At 41.4% G+C, this 17,747-nt stretch overlaps 2 protein-coding genes across 2 annotated transcripts; one reads left to right on the forward strand and one right to left on the reverse strand.

The window, feature by feature from the left end:
• Positions 1-1,346: 1,346 nt before the first annotated feature.
• On the reverse strand, positions 1,347-11,777 carry SARAF (store-operated calcium entry associated regulatory factor). The gene is made up of 6 exons (XM_082482918.1): positions 11,698-11,777; positions 11,044-11,219; positions 9,399-9,789; positions 6,164-6,272; positions 4,045-4,163; positions 1,347-3,528 (listed from the first exon to the last, which is right to left on the reverse strand). The coding sequence occupies exons 1-6, from the start codon at positions 11,765-11,767 to the stop codon at positions 3,503-3,505; spliced, it is 891 nt and encodes a 296-aa protein (XP_082339044.1). The 5' UTR covers positions 11,768-11,777; the 3' UTR covers positions 1,347-3,502.
• A 357-nt stretch (positions 11,778-12,134) lies between these two features.
• LEPROTL1 (leptin receptor overlapping transcript like 1) lies at positions 12,135-17,659 on the forward strand. The gene is made up of 4 exons (XM_082483126.1): positions 12,135-12,168; positions 12,495-12,570; positions 13,862-14,048; positions 15,109-17,659. Exons 1-4 carry the CDS (start codon positions 12,153-12,155, stop codon positions 15,223-15,225), a joined length of 396 nt encoding a protein of 131 aa, XP_082339252.1. The 5' UTR covers positions 12,135-12,152; the 3' UTR covers positions 15,226-17,659.
• The last annotated feature ends 88 nt before the right edge of the window (positions 17,660-17,747 follow it).

The raw sequence follows: 17,747 nt of genomic DNA on the forward strand, positions 1-17,747 counted from the left end.
AGGGAAAAATACAACACTTGTAACTGGTGCTAAGGGGACCGTCTGTGTACAAATACTGCACTTTCAGCTTTTAGGTGGCTGCGCAGGCCGGCATCACTTGCCACTTTATTCCAGCAATTCCTCTGTGCAGCAACTCCTAGTGCTGGAAATCATGCCAATTTCCCTTTTGGAACTTAATGCTGAAAAGTGATGCTGGAAGATTTTTATTTTTTAAAAAAACAACATACCATCTCGCCTCACTGATAAGCCTAACACACACCTTGCACCAAGAGAAAAGAGCAAGCTGCGTAGCATGACAGTCTGCAGAAGTAGCCAAGATCTGACCTGGGAGCTGAGTCACAAGACAGAGAGTGGCATAGAGAAAGCTTATCTCTGTGCATCTTTTTTTTTTTTTTTTTTTTTCTTTCATCACATGCTTCAGGGGAAGTCAGCTGTAAAACCAGGACTTTCGTTCCTGTAATGAGCTTTAGCTTTGTGTGAGGATGTAAGCCATGTCAGAGTACGAGCAGAACTAGTCCCAGGTGCCAAGTGGAACTGCAATTATCCTACAGCAGCATTTAACAGTTTAAAGCATTTACATGTGCCTTGCAACTATGAAGTTGCTGTGAAGATGCTGCCAAAACCCTGTCCAGGAGCAGAAGGAAGACTAGGGCCTTCCAGAGCAGATGTTCAGGAAGGAAGGTCAAGGTCTGCCACAAGTCTGAGCTTTAAGCTGCCTTCCAAAAGTTCTTTTCATTCAGGAGCCTCACCAACATACTTGATCTTTGATCAAGGAAACTTTGATATCAGAATTTGCAGAATCTGTTTAACCTTACATTACTATTGACAAGTGGAACTGCCTCTCTCTGTAGGCCATGTCTTTGTTCAGCAGTGACACATTCTTGGTATAAGAAGCAGATCTGTCAGCTGCTGTCCCAGGGTAGAATTCTGCTATATCCACAGCTGGCAACAGCAGAAGTGATGGTTAACTTCTTCTGAAAGGTTCAGCTCATCACGTTGTAAAACCAGGAACTCACCGACATAATGGAGCTTTTCTGCAGACTTGGAAGCAAAACCTTGATTTACAAGAAATCCTTCATTTCCTCACACGTTCAGTATTTTGTTGTTGAAAATCCAGTCAATAAAATAACTTTATTCCCAGTATTGTTTGGTTTGTTGAAACAATATACAGGTTACCAGCTCTGTGTCTGGGGGTAAAGGATGTTATTACACCACCCAGGAAGCTGATGATGAGACACAGCCAACCCTGAAAAACAGACAGTGCCATCCCTGCAGGCCTCAAGATAGTGCTTTAAATAAGCGAATAAGGAATATTTGTGTATTTCATTACTTTATCAAAGGGAAGGGCAAAAATATCCTACAGACTGATTCAGAAACTATGGTAATTTATCAGGTTTATGCATCAAAACACATTTCACACAGAAACTATAAATACAAATGAAAACATTGTCTAAAACATTTCATAACACATCATAATTTGAGAGCAAGCTTCAGCTTCAAACTACCAAGTTAGCAAAACTCCAGTTTCATTGTTATGCAACTAGTTGGCAAAGACAGTATCGTGTGACAAGTTTCAACCTGAATACACTTAGAAATAAGTAAAAACTCCACATTTAAAATACATTATTTTGCTACATTTATCAAAAAGATAAAGATTTAACATATACTTTTCCTCATAAAAGGTAAAACTTTCTAATAGGCCAACAGTAAGGTCTTTGACATATCCCTACTTTCTAGGCTGATAGAGCAGGCTGTTAATGAGGATATTTCTCCCCAGTCCTCAAGCAGCTTTGAGTAGTAAACCATTATTTTATCCTCAAGTTATCAATTTTATCAAGATTTTCACATTTTCAGCGTAAGTTCTACACTTTTTTGTAGCTTCTGTTGACATCTTAAAGATTTCTATGAGTTTTTTTGTTGCTTAAGCCCAACACTGAATGCAGGCATTATCATTTGAGCCAATTATTTCTGTACTCATCAATGGACATAGTTGCTTTTTGATGAGTAATGCTGAAGTCACTTTCCTAGACTAACCATACTGGCTAAATGTCCTTGTGGAGATGCAGCTTGTACTAGGAAAACAGTGCTTTGCGTTTGCCATAACAGTTTACATCAATTTCCAGGCACAGTATTTTCACAAGGATGAATGCTCTGCTTCTCAGACTGCTGCCAGTACAGAAAAGCTGTGTACACACACACATGCTTCTAAGCTGCGTTAGGATGGCCTCTAGAGAAGACCCGGTGGTCAAGCAGCCCATTTTTCACTCTTCCCCCTTGCACCAATCCTGAGAAATTTGTCTGTTTTTTTTTTTTTTTTTTTTTTTTTCTTTCAGCAATGCCTCTCCCAGGGCACAGTCAATCACAGCAGAACTGAGACACTTTTCAGAGCCACAAAATATCATCACAGAACAAAGCAAGACCTCTCTGCTTCCCAATCTTTGGCAGCACTTTGTTTTTACAAAGTACATTTCAGATAGTTTACATACCACATGACATTGAATTTCTTTTCTTTGCATAGTCTCAAGGCCTGCTATATTTCAGAGATACCATCAGCTTTGAATTAAGAATGCCCCCTTCCCTTCTGCAATGAGCACCTTTGGTTTACTGTGTCCTGGACAGGTCATCTAGCAGGACAGGCAGGGGCTGAGATATAAGACAATTCAAGTTTTCGTAGCATTGCTAACATCCACCATAAAAAGAAAAGTCTGGAGCCTCAATGTGGGCAAAGTGTCTGCAGCCGCTTGAATTTAAATGACCTTGGTCTTCCAGAAAAAGATTCAAATTAGAGAAGGACCATCTTGTCTCATTTCAGGTTATTATTTTTATTCCATAATTTATACACAAAATCCCCACAGCCACTTGGATAAACTCTAAAACATGGAGTGTCCTGGAAGATGTAAGTTTTGGCTCCAGTAGTCACATAGCACAGATACAAACATTATATTAATGTTAGTTGCGCTCCCTAGTTTTGCTCTTTTCCACTAAGGAAAAACCCCAACACCCATCCAAGTATCTGATTGCACTTACAGTAATCTTCACATGAATTTTACAAAGACAAATAAAAGTAGCTTCAAAGAGCAATGGCCCTTAGATATCAGGTGTATTACACACTAGGCCTTTCAGTTGCTGAACCACCAAGAAAATTTAAAACTCAGAAATTCTGAATTAAGTTAAATTAAGCCCAGAACATGAGTAAACTATTTGCTTTGAAAGTCTGGTAAGGCTACCATTGCCATAATCCCTTAAGTACAGACAGGTATATAGGCACCGTAACATCATTCTTGTTAACTTATATGACTTCATTTTGTATCTTATAGTGGATGTTCCAGCACCTGTAATACCCTAAACAAGAGTGAAAGTCCACATTTCCACAGGGAAAGTGAGGACTTCTTTGCCTAGTCTTTCACACCTGTTCTCATACCACTTCTGAAGCCTAATAAAAAAAGTGCTAGCACACAGGATGGTTTAGTTCAATCACTCAGACGTAATAACATCAAGGATTTTATCTTCGTTTTGTGCCTCCAAAGCCTGCAAAGAAAATAAAAGAAGTGTCAACTCCACCACAGCCTTTCCACTGGGCTCTCTAGTTCTAATAAGGCTAAAGGTGGTATGAGAGAGGAGATAAACGTATTCTCATAAAGTACAACAGTAAGCAACTGTGGGCTAACTAGCCTGAAAAAGATTCTATTCTTGCAGATTAGACAACATGCTTTCTACAAAGAAATCATGTTTGTACATGTTTGCTGGAGAAGGGCATGTGTGGTGCATGCCAAAGGGGAAAGCCTTAAACTAATGCACCTTGAGATGAAGACAAACCCAGTGCTGGTGATACCATGTCCATTGTAGACCTGTGGGGAGTTTCAGGTACCACAATGCTGCCCTCCTTCCATAGGAAACAGAAATAAGGGACATTGTTACATGCCCAGCTGTACCAATTGGTAAAATAAAACAAAGAATGCTTACTGAACTTCAACTAACATCTACGTATTTTTGATAGGTCTAAGTCTCTCAAGTTTCAGGAGGTTAAAAGGTCTTTTGCCTTACCAGAAGCAGTTCTTGTTCCTGAACTGCTGCCTTGTGTGGAATTGCTTGACTGCCCATTCATTGGAGGTGCTGCCTTGGGATCCGTCCACATACTGTAATATGGGGAATGTGGCTGCGCTCTAACGAGAAACAGAGTAGAAGGAAGGCTTCATTAGTGACCTTATGAAAAATTAAGTTACCATTCCAAACAAGGGGACTTCATCTCTGAGGGAAAACTGGAAGCAGGCAGTTGTTTCAAAGCTGGAAATGACCCTACTTAATGTAATTAGTATGTTCAGAGCAAGGATATCCAGTGTTGTCACAATAACCACTGTAGACTTTCAACAGGAAATACAAGGATAAGCAATTTTAACAATTGTAAGTGAGGAATTTTTTCCCTCTGAAATTCTGACCTTAGTTTCTGTCAGACAAGAAAATAGATTTTACATCTGAAGCTTAAATGCATTTTGGTAAAATCTACGTCCCAGCCATGTAAGACAAAAGAAAACATCTCTCTGTTCTGTTAACTATTTTGAAAAAGTTGTATCAGTAGACAAACATATCATGACCTTTGGCTCACTGATTGAAATTACTTGCTTCTATGGATATGGAATTTCCTGCTGTTGAAAATTACAAATAGCTATCTCACACTTTGTGGCACCAGCATTTTCGAGCACATCATTTCAAACTGAAGAAAAAAAAAATAGTGGACCAAAATGTTTTTAAAGAAAAGAATCCCAATTTAGGAAGCTTGTTCATGTATTTGGACTTAATATTCAGTTAGGGCTCTAATCTTGAACAATAAGAGGTAGCTTCTGAAATGGGGGGTGTGTGTGGAAATCAAGGAACCAACCTGTATGTAGATAATAAATACAATGCTTAAACACAAGGGTCATGTATTGAAGACTTAAGAAATATCAAGTCAATAAAACCTTGAACACACATTATACCTTTTAAGAATTCTTAGCAGGGCTAATATAATAAAACAAGATCACAAAATCACTTTGGTTGGAAAAGACCTTCAAGATCATCAAAAAGATATGACTTTTCAACCTCTAAAGCTCTACTCAAAGTGAATTTATAGACAATTTCCACTGTTGATGGCATCACTGTCGGAGTTTCACCTTACTTGACTCTACAAGAGACTGCAAGACTGCACATCGGACACAAGAAATTCTCTTACGTCTCAAGTTTTTACTTCCTTAATAAACAAGCAATCCTGATGAGGCTTCTGTCATTACTTCACAATGGAGGAAGATGCTTTAACACACTTCTTCCACATGATCTTACTCATAAACTTTCAATACAAAAAAACTATATGTGGTTATATTTCATCTGTTATATTACTGCATTCCTACAGGATTAGACTTGATACACATGCAGTTATTCAATACATAGAGGAAACTGCTTGGGTTCTAAAGATTCCCTGCTGGAACCTCATATGTGGAATGACGCCTAAAGCAGCGGCAACTGCTCCCTTTAAACTGTTTATCTGAAAATGATGCATTTTCAATGTTTAAAAGTGTTTAGCAAATATGACCAGCAGACCTTTACTCCAGCACTGAAACTGCTTTTGAATGCTGTTATGTTTTGTTTCTTATGTTTGAATGCTGTGTTATATTTTTCCAAAATCCAACTTACGTATGACCCACAAATCCTTCATAAACCCACACCTCTTGGATTTCCCTACATGGGCCATTAGGAGACTACAGATTAAAGGCTGTTTAATCTGACCACACTGAGTATCACAGAAGAGCAGCTGCCATCCAGACTGATTTTAGGAATGTTGACACTGATGCAAGAGGCCTATCTACAGATGGTTTTGTGCATAAAATGATTATCTGTGTTTTAAGGCAGTCTGCAGATGGAGGATTTAAATGCTCTTTTTAAATTTGCAGGCCATCATGCCAGGTCAGAGTAATCAGCTAAAGCAGAATAAAGTATCTCAGTTCTCCCAGTTCTTCTCCCCCAGAAACATGTTTAAAATGTCTCTGCTGCTGGAGCTATAGATTGCTTCTCAAAATTGTACTAGAAATAGGATTTTACAGCTTGAACGATACAGACCGGAAAGCTTAGAAACAATGTAAACATAGTCCCTGAAAGCTTAAATACTTAAAATCTGATAGCGTGCATATTTTACCTGTGACTGCCAGCCAAGTAGCCTAGCAAGCCTCCTGCTCCTAATCCAGTCCAAAATCCTGGTCCTGAATTGGTTTCATGACTGGAACGAGTCCCATAGCTGTCGCCTCCTTAAAATGAAAATGTAAAACGTATCAGTTAGTGGCACCTAATCCTCAGGCCAGCTGTTGCAACAAGACTCTCCCCTGTTAAATATAATGGAAAATTAGATGATAAACTCCCAATTTCAGTAGTTTCTTGATCAAACTTAACTTGAAAGGCCTCACAGTTCAGAAAAAAACATAGAAGCAAACACTAATGTGAAGAGTTTTACTTTAAAATTAGCTTCCACTCAGTCTCACAGCCCTGATGTTTGCAAAACATGGCAAATAGTCCCTACCTGCAGATTTATAATCAGACAAGATAGATTAAAAAACAGAAAAGGAAATGAAGAAAGAATAACCCACTCAAGGTCACAGAGCAGGCCAGAAGCAGACGTATGAACAAAAATCAAGTATATAAAACCAAACAGTGAACTAACCACTAAGACATACTGCTGCTAATCTCACTCAGAACAGCTGCACGTTTTGAGTAACGGTGGCTCAGTCTAATGGCTAACATTACTTTGTATTGTTTCTGGTAATCCTAGTCTGGTATTTGTTATCAAAAGACATGCTAACTGTAATCACATTGCAAAGTTTTTATTATGCGTGAGTCACCAAGTTTGACAAATACCTTGATGCAACTGTGAGCATATCAAGTGGGTTGTGGGGGGAGGGGAGTCACAGACTTTTACATGTGACCTGCATAACATGAGGTTCTGACTCAGAACCAAATGTCTTCCACTTAGAAATAAAAAAAAGAAGATGCAAAACCAAAGTAGAATCATTTTCTGGTCTAGAGAAAAACACGTATGCAAGAATAACCTCAACCACAGGTTTGAAGTGTAAAAGGCAAGAACTGAAGAGAACGTAACAGTCACCCTGAAATATGTCCACCTAAACAAGTGGACCAGAGATTTCATATGTAAAAGTTATACAGGGCCAGGTTTGATTTCAAACTGGTGTGGATCGTTTGAAGTCATGGAAGATAAAAAAAAAAAAAACATTTAAATAATCAGTTTAAGTCTACATTGGATTTGATATTGAATTTAATTTTGAATGCATTGGGATAAAGATCAACTCTCATTGGGATGATACACCCATTAAACTACGCTGATTTGGAACAAAAAATAGTACTTAGTTTACTGTAAAAATTATGTTAATCAGGGAGATGAAGCTACTCATTTGTTCAAAAGCACCATGGCTGAACACTGACTCAGAATAATGAGTCATTTTTTGTTGAAATATCTAAAGTAAACATTAAGGATCATGTCAAACCACTAACAGAGAAAAAGCAGAATTTAATTAAGACAGGCTAGCTAAACAAGTTTCACAGGACACATTCTGCATGTTAAGGGGACTTAAAATGAGGCAAATTAAATATTAACAGCAATAAGTGAACAACATTGCTTTTCATTACCAACCAGATTTTCAAAGACTAATATATTCCTGGAGCACATGGACATACACACTCAGAGATGTGCTTTTGCTCCACTGCCAAAATTTAGTGCCCCACAGCTGCTGAGTATTGCCTGAGAACAATACTCTGTTCCATGTATGCACACTGAAAGCCTACAGGCAAAACTATGTGAGGGCCCTATGAAGGTATCTCTGCAATTCTTAAGTAAAGCTAACAGGTTAAACTTAAGAGTTAATTAAGCTCATCTTGTGAGGTGGCATTAGATTTCTTCTTGAAATCTAAGGAAAAAAATCATTGACACTCGCTATTAAAAATGTCATAAGTTAAACTTTATATTTATGGCTCCCAACGTGCATTTTAACTATATAAATTTTCAGTAATCATAAAGAAAACATATTTTCAAGGCCCTACCCTTGCTAGATTTCAGACTCCTGTAATGAGAATGCATTGGTGCAATTAATTGACAAGGAACAGGACAGAAAATACAGAAAGTAACTCTTCGCTCTGTTTTTGCCTGTGCCCAGTATGACAGAGCCCCGTCTTATGACCAGGGCTCTTATTAACTACCACAATAATGCAAGTGGCATGCCCACACAAGGTCGCAGATGCACACACAGCATAGACAGACTGTGTGAAGTAACTACATGGAAACCAATTTGCAAAGCCACTAGTAATACAGAAGTAGAACACCTGATTTTCTGCTGCAGGAACATCTGAAAGTCTCTGCTTCACATGCCCTGTGCAAGGGCACCCAGCAGAGTTGTAGTGGCACCCTCTGTTGGCCGAGTGGCTTGAGCAAACCCAGAAGGCAGCATTAACAAGCATTACTAAAATATAAGCTTTTGACTAAGTAAACTTAATCCTTGCTATTTATTTACTGGATAGAACCCCTTCTCTATTTCACACACACACAAAAAAGGAAAATATACAGCTTGTCAGAATATAATTTGAGTTCCAGTGCTGTGAGCACCTCACATGTTCACAGGGTTAAACGAGTTGGTCAGACAACAGATGAATACTGTTTATTTCCCTTAGGCACTATGACAGTCTAAGGCAGACCATTTATTAAGTGACAAAAGTCACCAGTTTTCCAGGAAAAGAAAAAGCACATCTCTTCCAAGCAGCAGTCTTGTTATTGCTTATACTCTTTCCAATTTCAGATGAAAGGCACCACATAAGACTCAGGTGCTGCACTGCTAATGATAATTCACAGACACCATTCTCTGCTGTGGGAACGGACTGCACTGCAGCACCTGTTAAACAGAGGACTGGTACATGATACTCAACTCCAACTGTTTTGTGAATGAAATCAAGGCTCTGGCAGCCCAACAGCTGAAAGACCCTTCTGTTTCAAAGTGCTTCTTTGGCATGAGTTTGTTTCTGCCTGCGTGAGACTATTCTCTCTTCCAGATTACTTATGAAAATTATTCTTCCCTGTCACAATCCTCATATTTCAACAGAGTAGGAAAACAATGCTTGCAGAGCATGGGAAGATGGATTTTCGAAGGTTCAAAGGGCAGCTTGCTGCACAGCCTGCCCTGAAAGCCTGTTCTTATTTTTATTTTTTAAGCAAGTTCTTATTTTCACTTTTGAACAAAGAACAGAAAGCAAAGCTGGCTGCAGGCTCTGCAGCCAATTTAGCAGTCAAGTCTATCCCAGCTGCACTTACTGAAGATAAAATAGTACAATCCTGCTTGATCTTTTGAGTACTATAAATGTCTCCGAGCCATCCATACCTGTGAAGCTGGCCTTAAAACCAGGAGGAGGAGGTGCCTGCTGACTCTGCCAGAAAGGTCTAGTGAATCCATCACTGTCACCAAAACTCTGCTGAGGCTGCTGGTTACTGAGGAAGAGCTTGTATACTCCAAAAGCAAGAACCAGAAGAACAATTACAACAACCGCTCCAGCACCAGCATCAGAAGAATCCTTCCTTGAGTGATAATAGCCAGAACCAAAGCTTCCAGAGTTCTTCACTTTCCTTTCACCTTCCTCAGTCAGCTCTAGCCTGAACATCAAACTACAGGAGCCTCGTAAGATGTAAGGATCATCCGGATAATCATAGCCTTCACAGCTCACTTCAATTTGTCCAAAACGGTAGGTATTTTCCAAGTCTGCTTTGCACTGCCACTGAAAAAATAAACACAAAACAAAGTAAAACCTGCTGCTCCAGAGATGAAAATACCTGTCTTCCCCAAATATGCTCTGAAATAAAGCTGTAATTGCTAACAAATCATGTAAAAGACCACAAGGTAAGACACTTCTGAGCACTCTTATTTTGAAAAGGACTAAGAATTTGAGATTAACTAAGAACGTTTTTTTTAAATCCCAAAAGTTAAAAAAAAATCTCATCTTTCCAAACACAGAAGAGTTACAACTCAGGAAGATTTTGGTTTTGTATACTGAACAGGTTTTTCAAGTACTGCTTCTTTAGGTATAGGAATACTTCTAAAAAAAAACCTGTAACTTGTGCAACAGTTACTAATAAATCCTGTCCCACGAAAACTGGATGGCAGCTACAAAAATGTAATATGGAATCCTGAAATCCAGTGCACCTGATTCCATTTGTATCCACAAAGAAATTAAAAGAAATTGGCACAGACATCATTAGCCGTTCATATGCAACTCTTTACAATCAGATAGTGATTCTGCAGTTGAAAGTATTCAGATTCCTCAGTCTCACATTTCCTTGAAGTATCTGAATTCAGGTATCACCTCTAACAGCAAGTGACACACATTTTGGGAAGAAAAAAAACAGTAGCTTCTAAATTAATCATTCAGGACCACACTACCAGCTGCCAATTCAAATTTGACTGTACTTTTATAATACTGCATTAGTTTTAACCATTATCTGCAGCTTTGGTTCCTGGTTAGTCTATTGGCAGAAGCGTAGGTAATAGCTAACAAAATATAAATATACGTCTGTCTATTGAAATACCTGACTGAAGTACTAACAGGCATGAGGAAGTCACAGAAGCCCAAACTTTAGTTTTTAAAAGGCAGAGCTGAAGTGATGCAAATATTTATAGCCCTTTCTACTCTAAAAATTGGAAATCCACGCAGCAATATCAAAGCAAAAGTATCCTCAAGGGTTAACAAAAGTTTGATTTTACAAACTCGAGCAGCATTTTAATTAAAACCAATGAAGCTCTGTTATGCAGTGTTTTTACATTACAGCCTTCAGGGATATTTCAGAGATATAACTACAGAAGTTCTAGAAAATCCAAACTCAAAAAGTACTTAAGTTAAGCTTTAGTTATCAAAGGCTCTCTAACAAAAAGCAAACTGAACTGACACTCTAGCCCGTTACTCTTTTCTCCTTCAGAAGTTACCAAGTCTGAGGGAAGATGATTTCATTAAACGTTTAACAAGTTTTAAAGTTACCTGTACGTCATAGCCATCCCAACCTTTGTTGTAACACTGAACAACCTCAGGGACATGGGAACATCCAGCAGTGCCTCCCGTGCACTGTAACTGAGGGACCGCAGCTGTCCGCCGGGATGTCGTGTACCGACCTCTGTAGAGAGTGAGCGCCTGCACCTCCCTCAGCAGAATCCTCCCTGAAACAGGCAGCACAAAGGCCAACGTTTACCAAGATGCATCCCCCTTAGCCACGAGGGCCTCCTTCCAGGAAAAAAGGCTGACAGTACAAAGGACGCAACAGCGTGCTTCTTCAAGGAGTGAAGCTTTAAGAAGCACCAAACACGCAGAGAGGAACACGGCAGGGTTTCCCCGCTTCCTTCCGAGGGGCTTCTACGTTACTCCTCTCAGAGGATATAACCACCGCTGACCCCACTGTGGAATGATCACTACGGCACACGCCGATTTAAAGGGAGCCCAAACCCTAAAGCCCCCTTGGCGCAGGCCCCGGCCCGGCCCGCCCCCTCCCCCGTACCAGGCCACCGTTAACCCGGCAGCGCTGCGCAGCGCTCGGGCGTGAGAAGCCCCGCCCGGCCGCAAACGCCGCCATGGCGACGGGAGAGGCGGAAGGGGCAGCCGAGGGCCTAGCAGAGGTTAACCCAGCCCCCCGCATCTCACCCGACTGGTCCCAGCATCGCCCGGGGCCGGCGACAGCGCAGAGGAGGAGCAGGAGCGCGGCCACCGCCATGACAGCTCTGAGGTGAGTCAGCCTTCTTCTTCGCGCGCGGCGCCGCCTGGTGCCGGATCCTGCCGGAAGGGGCGGGGCCTGAAGAGGAGCACACGCTCCGCCCCCAAGCCCCGCCCTAGCAGCCCGCAGGGCCAATGGGCGACGAGGGAGCGGCGCGCGGCGGGAGGGTCTTTTGCTTCCCGCGCTCCGGGCAGGGGGCGGAGCTGGTGCTGTGGGCTCTTCACGCGCGTACTCACGTAGCGCACGTCACGTGGCCGGAGCGGGCGCGGGGAGCGCGCTCGGCGCCTGCGCGCTCCCCGACCGGAAGCGCCTCACCGGCGGCGCCAGTTCCGCTTCCCGGCGCGCGCGCCCCTCCGCCGGTGCGGCTCGCGGGACGGGCGGCGCCATGGCCGGCATCAAAGGTGCGTACGGGGAGCGGGGAGGATGGGGAGTGGGGGGGCGCCGAGCGGTTGCCATGGTAACGGTGGGGGGGGCGTTCACTACCCCGCCGTTGCCTTCAGTGGGCCGCGCAGCGCCCGGCGGTCGGGCCGGCCCCGGGGCCTCCGCCGGTGAAGCGGGGGTGTGTGCGTGTAAGGGACCGGGGCTGCCCGCTGCCACCCGCGAGGGGAGCGCTGCCTCGGCGGGGGGGAGAGCGACGCGGCGCGTCCCGGGCGGCCGCGGCCCCGGCTCCGGCCCCGTTCCAGCGTGGGCAGCCCCTCACCTGGTGCCGGTGTGTGCTCTGTTGCAGCCCTGATCAGCCTGTCCTTCGGGGGAGCCGTCGGCCTGATGTTCCTGATGCTGGGATGTGCCCTTCCCCAGTACAAGTAACGTGCACTCCTTTTTCGGTGTAACTCCGGGACGGTTTGGCTTTCATAACCGGGGACTGACAAGGCCTCTGTGTGCAGGAGGGGGTTTGGGGTTTTGTTTTTTGGCGTTTTTTTTTTTTTTTTTTGCTTAAAAAGACTTGGGCGGGGAAAAAGAATGTACGGTCCTAACGTGTCTCCAATATGGTCCCCCCCTTGGCGGGTCAGCAGGTAGCATCACCTGAAGCAGATAGCAAGTATCTGTTATCAGGGGAGCGTTTGCCTTTCCTCTGGCTCCTTGGTGGTAGCCGGAGTGGTGGTGGCTATCGGGGGGGGGGCTTGTCTGGGTACCACACTGGGTGAGGTAGCCTCTGGCATAATCGCAGCTGCTATCTGTGCTGCTATCTGTTCTGCTATCTGTCTGTTGATTCCTGTCTCCGCATTTCCAGGAGATACGAAGCAATAGACCAGTAGTCTAGGAAGTCAAGGCCTGGGGCTTTGATGCTTTGCAAGTGAATGCTGACTTTACAGAAAATCTTTTAAATCAACTTATTTAACGTTGAATAAGTATCAAATACCCTGTTCGTATGCCTTCTTCTACTGGTTGTGAATTGCGGTTTTATACATATATGACTAGCTTTTTTATGCCAGCTTTCTTCTGTTTTAAAACCAGGGCTGGTGCACAAACCCTTAGGAAGGAGGTCGTTATGCAGTCACCCTTCAAACAATGCAATAAAGTTTTATTGAAACAACGTGCAGCTGCATTGGTGTGTCTGAGAAATTTAGCCTGGCGAGCTGCAAGCAATAAAAGAAAATATTGCCAACTATGATAGTGTAATTTTTGTAGGTTTTTGTTAGCTGCATTCAGATTTAAGAAAAAAAAGTCTCAGTGCCCTGAGTACTGGCTGAGAAGAATATTCTGTTCCATGTATGCGCACTGAAAGCTTATGGGCAAAACTATGTGAGGGCCCTATGAAGGTATCTCTGAAATTCTTAAGTAAAGCTAACAGGTTAAACTTAAGAGTTAAGCTTATCTTGTGAGGTGGCATTAGATCTAGGCTTGCTTAGTGAAATCTTGCTTTATGAATATCCTGTTAGCACATTCTCTGCTGCTGCCATTGAGGTCAGCTGAAGCTGCTCACAAACACGGTCTGCTGGATTAATGTCAGCTTGTTCCAAGACAAAGGATTTGCTTTTTCTGGGCTTGTGTCTGTGTTTCCCAAATGGGAATGCTGGATGGGGAAAATGCCTTGCATTGATTTGAGGAAAAACAGGAAGTAAATCAAGTCAACTTTTCTTCTTTCTTTTTCAGCCAGTACTGGCCACTGTTTGTTCTGTTTTTTTACATCCTTTCTCCTATCCCGTACTGCATAGCAAGAAGATTGGTAGATGACACAGATGCTACAAGTAATGCCTGCAAGGAGCTCGCAATATTTCTTACAACAGGCATTGTTGTCTCAGCATTTGGGCTACCGATAGTGTTTGCGAGAGCAGAACTGGTTAGTAATATTTCCATCTATAAAACTATGACTTTTTTTTTTTTCTAGAAAACTTTGTTCTTGATGTTTTCTTATTGAAGGTAAAGCACTCCTGCAGTAAGCAACTTTTATAAATACATTCTTAAGATGCTTGCAGTGGAAACAGAATAAGAATTTTCTTGGCAAGAAAAACTAATACTAGAAATAGAAGCATGGCAGAATGTCGTGATTGCCAGTTGCTTCACGTCATCATGGAATACAAATCCTAACAGCCTATACGCAATGCAGAGAAAACAAGACAGAAAATAGTGTGAGAACTTAACAGGCAAGTAACCAAACAGAAAAGTGTATAGAATACTTTGAAGGCAATTTGTGGAATTGTGGGGCTAAAGAAGCATAAATAAACAATGCATTTTTGCGCTTGCTGTAAATGATACTGGTGTTATTTTTTTCAATTTCTGAGTTGTTGTTACATCTTTCCCAATACATGGCTTTTCATAAAATCCTTTAAAAGATGGCCTTGTTTGTGTGAGTTTCAGAGAGCGCTAATACCTCAAAAAATATGGATCGCACTCTTTTAAAACCTCTTTAGGCAAGAACAGCTCAGATGGTCGGTTTGAATGCGTCACACCCTTTGAGTAATCCACTTGCCTTGGAAAACATTCACCTCCTTTTTTGTTACTGGGATATCTGCTGGCATTTTGAAGACCTGCATCCTTAAATGTCTGTTTAAAAAAGCCTTATACCATGGTTAGCAAGTATAGCTGGGCTGCAGATGTGTTTGATGCTGTTGCCTAGCCTTACATTACTATTTTTGGATGTTGCAGCAAAACAGCTGTGCGCAGTAGCTAGTGCTTTGAACGCGACCAAAAGAAATGTGCAGTGCTGCTTGGCTAACTGTAGATTGATTGAGTCATTTTGCGTAAACTGAGCCTTCTTGGCATAACCACAGACAATGAGATAGAACCTTCTTGTATCACAGACCTGTTGCTGAACTTCGTAATGTGACATTAAGACATCACCTTTTGTCTCATCAGTATTCGGTTCAGAACGTGTCTAACTAAATTTCCCTTGTTTGCAGATTTACTGGGGCGCGTGTGCACTTGTTCTTACGGGGAATACAGTCATCTTTGCCACAATCCTAGGATTTTTCTTGGTCTTTGGCAGCAATGACGACTTCAGCTGGCAGCAGTGGTGAAAGGAAGATAAGAGAACTATCCCAGGCATCTTGTCATGCGGTGGCCATCCATACAAAGGAGAGAATGGGCAATAAAGAGAAGTAGCGTAGCAAGCCTCTTGAGTATTCTAGATGCTCCTTTTCACCTTGTTCATTCTGAGTGTACTACTGTTGCTGACAGGGTTTCTACATTTTTATGAAGTGGAGAGATGATTGATTTCATTTTTACCTATGGTATGTTTTTAGGTGCTCTCTTGGTTTAAAATTGTCATCCTTCTGTCCGGTGTTTATGTGAAGCTTTAAATCTGGAACAAGAACATTTAAACATGGTTTCAAAGAAGATTCAAAGTTGGGGATTTTTTGGTTTTTGTTTTTGTTTTTGTTTTTTTTTTCCCCAGTTAAGCATTAATACTATGTTTCAAAATAACTTTTTTTTTATATAGTGATTAAATTATGTACAAGCTGAACTGAGGTAAGAGATTGTGCACCACTATTGTCAATTACCAGATCAATAGATTGTTGTTATATTTTAGCAGAGGCAAGGCGGGGCGGGGAGTACCAGTTGCAGATTTTTCTTCTGCCCATACCTCAAACTGGGTGATGAATGTTGATAGCCTTCATTTCAGGGGAAGGCTGAGGAGCAGGTAGTTATTTGGGAGAAGTCCTAAATTTTAACACCGCTAGCACTTTTACCTGCTTCTTTATCAGTTCTTGCGTGGATATGACATTCAAATACTCTGTAAATGTATTGACGCTATGACATACAAAACTAGAGTGTATTGTAGGGGAAGGGAAAATGATGTTTAAATTCCATTTTTTAAAAAAATATCTTTTGAACTCTTTCTATTTGTAAGTATTGTATGGTTTTGAACTTTTATGTCAACTTTTTACCACAAGGATGGTAAAATGTTCATTTATGGAACTACTGGTCTGCGTTAATTTGAAGCATATACAAAGCTATTTCCTCCTTCCCCTTCTTAATTTATTTTATACATAGTATATATATATAATAAAACAGCTTTTCAAATGTAGATTAAAACTTTGTGTTAAACTTGCCTAAGAATGATTTTTTTTTTTTTTTTCCGCCCCCTTCACACAATGCAGTTGAGGCATGACTTTTTTGGAAGTCACTGGCTGAACTGGTTTCACTGACTGTTTTTAAGTTCTTATGCACTATTGGTTAATAAGATTTAATGATATGTCTGTAACTGTAGCTTGTGTTCTGTAAGATTGCACATGTAGCTTCAAATATTTAAGATGTTTTCTGCATACCTCTCAATTGTCTGGATTTTTCATTTAAAGAAATCTGCCATTAGACATTCCATCCCGAGATAGTTGATGAGTGCCAGTTAACCAGGTTTGATTGTACCACATGCAGTGATAAACTTGACCAAACGTTCTTCTAAAATATATTTTTGTTCAATTCTTTAAAAAAAAAAAGTATAGGAAACTCATTGTGCATAATTAAAAGCTGACGATTGCTAAGGTTTTGCTTAACAGTGGAGCAGTATGAAAAGGCACAGAATTGGAGGTCTTAGCTGTAGTATTTGTGCGCAGATTTAAACCAAGTATAAAGCTTGAATATTTCAAGTGTGATAATAATGGTAGTTACTTGCATGATGTGCTCAAGGAACCGATACCAGCAGGTATGGGCTGAACGGGTGTAGCTACCTACAGGCGTTACTTTGTTAATGTCGTCCTGTGTGTAAAATAAGAGCTCAATTTTATCTGTGCTGGTAGAGGAGCAAATAGGTGCCAAGACCCTCGTGCTGAAGCCGGTCTATGGCAGATGGTCTTTCAGCCATAGGTAAGTGCTCCACCAGACTGCCTGTGATGGTGGCGATCAGAGGTGCGTGAGGGCTGTAGAATCACTCGTTTTATTGCCTTTTGCAGGGAGACTTCTGCATCCCTGCCCCAGCATGATGGATGCTTTGGAAAATCTCCCAAACCAGTGGCTAAATTTGCAGTCCTTAGCAGTCCTTGTGAAGGAAGAATGCTCAGGACTCGCACAAATTTTCTGAATCTGTTACCAACTCCTTTTTTGTGGTCAGGAACAGTTTTCTTTTTCATTCCTGTGCTGCTAAGCCTACTTCTCAACGTGATGCTACTGTCTGGATCACTGGCTGTAGAACTGACCATGTATGTATTGGTGGTTTATTTTTTTTGTATGTTATTTGCATTATGGCATTACCTTCTTTTGCTTGCACACCGGGTATGTGCAGTATTGCTCTGATTTATGAGCTAGACACTTGAGAGGTGTGATCCTTCCATATAGTACGCACTGAAATAGCGTTACCGTCCCTCTAGAGGGAAAAACTTTGAACGATAAAAATTTTAAATAGCAATCTTGAGTTCTGTATGTTTAATCAAAAATACTCTAATAAAAGAGTATTTTGTTTAAAGTATTAATTGTTTTTTTCTCTTTAATGTGGTTGTCATTCCTGTTGAAGAGATGTCACCAGATTACTCAATAGTCCTTCAGAGTGAACATTTGTGTCATTTACCTCAGACTACTGTATATCAAGAGGACCGTCCAGCGCTGT

The sequence above is a fragment of the Vanellus vanellus genome, assembly GCF_965231255.1.
Source record: "Vanellus vanellus genome assembly, chromosome: 4".
Lineage (NCBI taxonomy): Eukaryota > Metazoa > Chordata > Aves > Charadriiformes > Charadriidae > Vanellus > Vanellus vanellus.

Bases quoted from the DNA above. Each gene is read 5' to 3' on its own strand.
- SARAF (XM_082482918.1), bottom strand. From the start codon at position 11,767: ATGGCGGTGGCCGCGCTCCTGCTCCTCCTCTGCGCTGTCGCCGGCCCC. The intron at 11,220-11,697 runs GTGAGATGCGGG...TGCCTGTTTCAG, and splicing joins GCGATGCTGGGACCAGTCGG to GGAGGATTCTGCTGAGGGAG. The intron at 9,790-11,043 runs GTAACTTTAAAA...TTATTTTTTCAG, and splicing joins GGGATGGCTATGACGTACAG to TGGCAGTGCAAAGCAGACTT.
- LEPROTL1 (XM_082483126.1), top strand. The intron at 12,571-13,861 runs GTAACGTGCACT...TTTCTTTTTCAG, and splicing joins TGTGCCCTTCCCCAGTACAA to CCAGTACTGGCCACTGTTTG. The intron at 14,049-15,108 runs GTTAGTAATATT...CCTTGTTTGCAG, and splicing joins TGTTTGCGAGAGCAGAACTG to ATTTACTGGGGCGCGTGTGC.